Source organism: Crocuta crocuta, unplaced genomic scaffold (genome assembly GCF_008692635.1).
Source record: "Crocuta crocuta isolate KB4526 unplaced genomic scaffold, BGI_CrCroc_1.0 scaffold327, whole genome shotgun sequence".
NCBI classification, from domain to species: Eukaryota; Metazoa; Chordata; class Mammalia; order Carnivora; family Hyaenidae; genus Crocuta; species Crocuta crocuta.
The window spans coordinates 503,097-508,872 of NW_027529176.1; the positions used below are offsets into that span (position 1 = coordinate 503,097).

The window sequence follows — 5,776 nt, forward strand, 5'->3', positions numbered from 1 at the left end:
TCATGATTTCATAGTACCTGTCTTCAGGTGTTCATCTGCGGCCCCTCACCTCACTGGCTCCTGGTGACTGGCCGGGGGGCCTTGCGGCTGCACCCCATGGGCATCGATGGCCCCATCGACTCCTTTGCCCCGTTCCACAATGTCAACTGTCCCCGCGGATTCCTCTACTTCAACAGACAGGTAGGGGGACCCCAGGCTGAGGCCGCCCCACGTTGCTCTGCTCAGTTCCGTCTGACTCTCACCAGTGGTGCCTGGGCCCCAGGAATGAGGCCCTCAACAGCTCGGGACAGGGCAGGATCCTGGGTTTTATCCGGAGGGTCACAGGGTTGTTCGGACAGCGGACAGGGTCCCGGCCAAAGAGGTGCAACTTGGGGCTTAACACTGGGAGGGCTTGGAGGACAGGGCGGGTGGCAGTAGCGGCTGTAGCCCGCTAGGCACCCGTCTGCAGCTTGCCCTGCCCTTCAGGAGCTGTGTGACTCTGGGCGAGGTGCTCACCCTCTCCGAGCCTCCCATCTCATCCTCCACGATGCTAGGATGATGGTGGTGACCTGAAGGGTCACTCTGAAGGGTGACCCGGTGATGGTAACGCAGCAAGTGCTCTGTAGATACTGACACACTGAGGACCACGGGTAAAGGGGGGCTCCTGGCAGGGGTCCCTTATCTGTTTGTGCTGCCTCTGGTGTGGCCAGTGTACGGGTAAGCTTTTGCTTGCAGCCTCCAGCTTCCTCTGAGCCTGGTCCTCCCTTGTCCTGACCCAGACCAGGTCTGTGGCCAGCATCCTAGCCCCGGGTGAGCCTGGGAGAGGGGACGGGAAGCCGACGACACACAGGACAGCCAGTCTCAGCCCCCTGCACGTGCCTGCTCCAGCAGAGCTGAGGCTGTGCGGAGTCCTGGGAAGCCCGGGCCTGCGTGGCCTGCCCTCGGCGGGTGCCGGGCCTCACGGACCCTCGTACCCCGCCCCTCCAGGGTGAGCTGAGGATCAGCGTCCTGCCCGCCTACTTGTCATACGACGCCCCGTGGCCTGTCAGGAAGATCCCCCTGCGCTGCACAGCCCACTATGTGGCTTACCACGTGGAGTCTAAGGTCTGACCCTGTCCCCGTGAGGCCAGAGACCCTCTGGGCCTTGCCTCTCACCTGCCCGTGACACCCTCCACTCTCCCCCAGGTATATGCTGTTGCCACCAGCACCAACATGCCGTGCACCCGCATCCCGCGCATGACCGGCGAAGAGAAGGAGTTCGAGACTATCGAGAGAGGTGCGAGGTGCCCAGAGCGGGGCTTGCTGTTGGCACCGCCCGCCCTGACCGTCGCCCTTTGTCCTTGCAGACGACCGGTACATCCACCCGCAGCAGGAGGCCTTCTCCATCCAGCTCATCTCCCCAGTCAGCTGGGAAGCCATCCCCAATGCCAGGTGAGGCTGGGTCTGGCCGGGGACCGGGGGGCCAGCCCGTAGGCTGCGTCCTGACCCTGTCGTGCGCAGGATCGAGCTGGAGGAGTGGGAGCACGTGACCTGCATGAAAACGGTGTCCTTGCGCAGTGAGGAGACTGTGTCTGGCCTCAAGGGCTACGTGGCTGCTGGGACCTGCCTCATGCAGGGGGAGGAGGTCACGTGCCGAGGACGGGTAAGGGACGGCCGGAGGGGGTGGGCGGTGCCCGGCAGCCCCAGCACCATCCCTGCACCTCACCCGCCCTCCCTCCTTCCCCGGCAGATCCTGATCATGGATGTGATCGAGGTGGTGCCTGAGCCTGGCCAGCCCCTGACCAAAAACAAGTTCAAGGTCCTGTATGAGAAGGAGCAGAAAGGGCCAGTAACTGCCTTGTGCCACTGCAACGGCCACCTGGTGTCTGCCATCGGCCAGAAGGTGCGTCCCCTCCCGCCGCCCTCCGAATCCTGCCCGCTGCCTACCACTCGCTGCCCCCTCCTGTGTCCCCCCAGATCTTCCTGTGGAGTCTGCGGGCCAGCGAGCTGACAGGCATGGCCTTCATCGACACCCAGCTCTACATCCACCAGATGATCAGCGTCAAGAACTTCATCTTGGCCGCTGACGTCATGAAGAGCATTTCGCTGCTGCGCTACCAGGAGGAGAGCAAGACACTGAGCCTGGTGTCCCGGGTACCCGTGGGGCCTGCGCACGGTGCTGGGTGGGTGCTGTCTCAGGCCGACCTTGACGTCCCTCCCCTCCCCCTCCCCAGGACGCCAAGCCCCTGGAGGTATATAGTGTGGACTTCATGGTGGACAATGCCCAACTGGGCTTCCTGGGTGAGCACAGGGCCTGCGGGCTTCGGGGTCTCTCACACTTGGGGTGTGGCCGGGCTAACCGTGGGCACTCTGCTCCCCAGTGTCCGACCGTGACCGCAACCTCATGGTGTACATGTACCTGCCAGAAGGTGAGTGTTCCCTCTTCCCCTTTCGCGGGGCTGGGGGCTCGGGCAGGCGGTGACCTGAGCTCCCTCTGGCTTAGCCAAAGAGAGCTTCGGGGGCATGCGCCTGCTCCGCCGGGCGGACTTCCACGTGGGCGCCCACGTGAACACGTTCTGGAGGACCCCGTGCCGGGGGGCCGCCGAGGGGCCGAGCAAGAAGTCGGTCGTGTGGGAGAACAAGCACATCACGTGGTTTGGTGAGTCCCGGGGCAGGACGGGGGCGTGTGTGGCGTGGGGGGGGTCAGCCTGGCTCACACGGCGCCTCCCGCAGCCACGCTGGACGGCGGCATCGGGCTCCTGCTGCCCATGCAGGAGAAGACCTACCGGCGGCTACTAATGCTCCAGAACGCGCTGACCACCATGCTGCCCCACCACGCCGGCCTCAACCCCAGGGCCTTCNCACTTCTAGACCCTCCCTTGTGCGCCACCCCAACCCCTTTTTGTACAAAACACAAGGAAAAAAAGGTTTGATTTGAAAAGAGTTTGTGGTCATTATAGAGTCTCCCGGCCAGGTTGTGGGTGCAGCCCTGTGTTGTCCCCCGCCCCCGGGTCTTGGGGGGCACGCGGGCCTCCAGCCTTGATCTGTTGGTCGGACGCCGGGTGAGCTCTGAGGGCCTCTGGCCCAGGCCTCCCTAGGTCTCCAGGTACTGGGAGAGCTCCTGGGCCTCAGGCAGGAAGCCCAGGTGGGCCAAGAGCCGAACCAGGAGGGCAGTGAGCCGCATTGATAGGGNACATCTCCCAGATGACCTTGACGTGGCGCAGGAGGCTGGCACCGTAGACACTCTGGTACGCTGCACCTGCCAGGCGGCTCCAGCTCCTGACCGCACTGCCCAGACACGTGGTCAGCCGGGCCCCGTCCTGCCGTACCCTCCGCCCGCCCTGGGCGTGCCCGCAGCCAGCACCCACCTTTTGGCCATAAGGAAATAGCGGTCGGTGGGGGAGCCCAGGGCGGCGTTGACGGCGCGCACGGTGTTGATGTTGCGCAGCACGAGCAGCATGGGCCGCGGCAGGGCCTTGAGCACCCCCATGACGCCCTCGAAGTGCTCCCGCGCCCTGGCCTGCATGTAGGCCATCTCCTCGCGGCTCAGCACGTGTGAGCGCCACAGCTGCCCCAGGCGCACGGGCCGCTGCATGAGCATCTCAGAGAAGAGGAAGTAGTCTTGGGGTGGGGGGGGGGGGGGGCAGGGAAGCCANCCATGCTCCTGCACACCCAGCCTCACCTTGCACCCCGAGTGCAGCTGCGTGTGTCTTCATCGCCGCCTCGTCCCTCAGGATGATGGCTCGCCACAGCTGGCACAGGGCTGCCCGGTCCCTGGGGGAGCCCAGCAGTAAGGCTAGAGCACCCCGGTCAGCACCTGCCCTCTGCCCCACCCCGGCCCCCCAGCTCCCAGCTTACTTCTCATCCAGAAACTGGTAGAGCCCGTGGTCCAGCAGCACCAGCTGTGCCTTCCCATCCGGGCCTTTCCGCACCAGAACTAGGAACATAGCACATTGGCTCTTGCCCCCCTACCCCTGGCCTTCGCACCGTCACCCCCAGGGGGGCTTTTCCTACCATTGCCAGGGTGGGGGTCAGAGTGGATGAAGCCTGTGTAAAATATCTGCTCAGCAAAAGCCTCAATGAGCTTCTCTGCTATCTGGAGAGAGAACAGGACTAAGCCACCATCACCCTGTGCTTGGGATGCACACACCTCTCCCACATCCGGGTGCTGATGCCCGCGGCACTCACATCCTTTGCCGCCAGCCCCATGGTCTTGATGGCCTCCACGTCGTTGACCTTGCAGCCTTCACAGAATTCAGCTGTCAGCACACGCTGGGAGAGAGCAAGTGGCTGAGCTCAGCAGGCCCGTACGTTCCCACCCAGGGGGGGGCCCAGCCCACCTTGCTGGACGTGTCCCAGTGCACGCGGGGGACCACGACATAGTGGAAGTGCTGCAGCTCCCGTGCACAGCGCTCAGCGTTTCGGGCCTCGTTCTCGAAGTCCAGCTCCTGGGCCAGGGTGCCCTTCAGGTCCTGGGGGCCACATGGGCAGCTGGGGGTCCAGGTCAGGCACCAGCCCGCCCTCAGCGCACACATGCAGACACTGCTCCAGCCTGCCTCTGGGCAGCGGTTACCTGGAGCACCCAGCTAAAGCCGAAGCTGGGGTGCATGAGCTCGACGAGCCGGAGCAGGAGCTCCAGAGTGTGGATGTCCCCGTCAAAGCGGTCCCGCAGATCGATGTACTGCACCTGCATCAGGCAAGGCGGCAGGGAGGACCCGGGGCCGCCGCCACAGCCCCAGAGCCCGCCATGGCAGAGCGCCCCCCGCGTACCTTCACGGCCACATTCGTGCCGTCGTGCAGCTTGGCTCGGTGCACCTGTGCCAGGCTCGCGGCAGCGATGGGCTGGTAGTCAAACTCCTGGAAGAGCTTGTGGGGAAGGGCCTGGAAGTCCTCAAGGAATAGCTCGTCCACCTGGCAGGAGAGGGTTCTTGGAGCAGCGTGGGGGCCACTGCCGGAGCCCCCGGCTCCACCCCAAGAGCAGGGCTCACCTCCCGGAAGCCGCGGGTGAGGGCTCTGTCCTCCAGCACACGCAGGGTCTTGATATACTCCGGGGGCAGCAGGTGGTTGAAGGAGCACAGTCCCTGGCCCAGCTTCACGTAGAGGCCCCCGTTGCTGATGGCCCCAGCCACCAGGGCATCAGCCGCCCGCTGGTGACATGCAGACATCACCTCCAAGTACCCCGGGCTGTTCTGACCACAGGCATGGAGGGAAAATGGGGGCAGGCGGGCACCTCCTTAGTGCCCCCAACACCTCCATCTGGCCTGTCACCTTCCCTTGCCCCTCCCCCCCGTGGCCAGGACACGGGGACAAACCTCTTCCACCCCTCGCAGGACGACGTTTGCACACCACCAGTAGTCCAAGGAGATCTGGATGCCGACCCTCAGGGACCTGTGGGCACAGGCTATCCTCAGCCCTTGGCAGGCCCTGGGCCTCGGGCCCCCCGCTGACCCACCGGACCAGAGTGAGCACGTGGCAGGGGCTGCGGGATCGCAGGCAGGCGGAGGGCAGGCTCTGGTCTAGCCTCCTTGCCCTTGGACGGCACAGCCAGCAGGGCGTTCCCCATTCCTGGGCTGCACGACGGGCAGCTGCACCCACGCCAGCCCTGTCCCTGACCGTGCACCGGCGAGCGTCCAGGATGCCTGGGCACAGCTTGGGCCCTACCAGTCAGGCAGGGCTGCCTCCTCGTTCTCTTACAGCACCCGAGGCCTCGTGCGGCAGTGAGGGCAGCAAGGTGGCTGCCGTACTAGCTCCTGTGTGCAGATGTGACCTCGATCCAGGCCCCCCCCCGTAATGCTGGCCCTGCCTCTGTATTCAGCCA

General features: G+C 65.0%; 2 protein-coding genes across 2 annotated transcripts in view; one reads left to right on the forward strand and one right to left on the reverse strand.

Moving 5' to 3' along the window:
- Positions 1-2,891, forward strand: part of CPSF1 (cleavage and polyadenylation specific factor 1) — a 17,567-nt gene extending 14,676 nt beyond the window's left edge. Inside the window, exons 25-35 of the mRNA XM_077758115.1 lie at positions 28-180; positions 967-1,083; positions 1,165-1,255; positions 1,326-1,410; positions 1,480-1,621; positions 1,709-1,861; positions 1,936-2,112; positions 2,193-2,259; positions 2,340-2,387; positions 2,462-2,617; positions 2,692-2,891. Coding sequence (XP_077614241.1) covers positions 28-180; positions 967-1,083; positions 1,165-1,255; positions 1,326-1,410; positions 1,480-1,621; positions 1,709-1,861; positions 1,936-2,112; positions 2,193-2,259; positions 2,340-2,387; positions 2,462-2,617; positions 2,692-2,891 — 1,389 coding nt within the window. The remainder of the gene's footprint in view (positions 1-27; positions 181-966; positions 1,084-1,164; positions 1,256-1,325; positions 1,411-1,479; positions 1,622-1,708; positions 1,862-1,935; positions 2,113-2,192; positions 2,260-2,339; positions 2,388-2,461; positions 2,618-2,691) is intronic.
- The window catches only part of ADCK5 (aarF domain containing kinase 5), a 16,671-nt gene continuing 13,781 nt past the window's right edge, over positions 2,887-5,776 (reverse strand). Inside the window, 12 exon segments of the mRNA XM_077758116.1 lie at positions 2,887-3,152; positions 3,154-3,246; positions 3,327-3,579; positions 3,641-3,732; positions 3,817-3,895; positions 3,973-4,054; positions 4,147-4,230; positions 4,299-4,430; positions 4,532-4,645; positions 4,729-4,869; positions 4,947-5,147; positions 5,271-5,346. Of these exon segments, the coding sequence (XP_077614242.1) occupies positions 3,053-3,152; positions 3,154-3,246; positions 3,327-3,579; positions 3,641-3,732; positions 3,817-3,895; positions 3,973-4,054; positions 4,147-4,230; positions 4,299-4,430; positions 4,532-4,645; positions 4,729-4,869; positions 4,947-5,147; positions 5,271-5,346 (1,447 nt within the window). The 3' untranslated portion in view covers positions 2,887-3,052.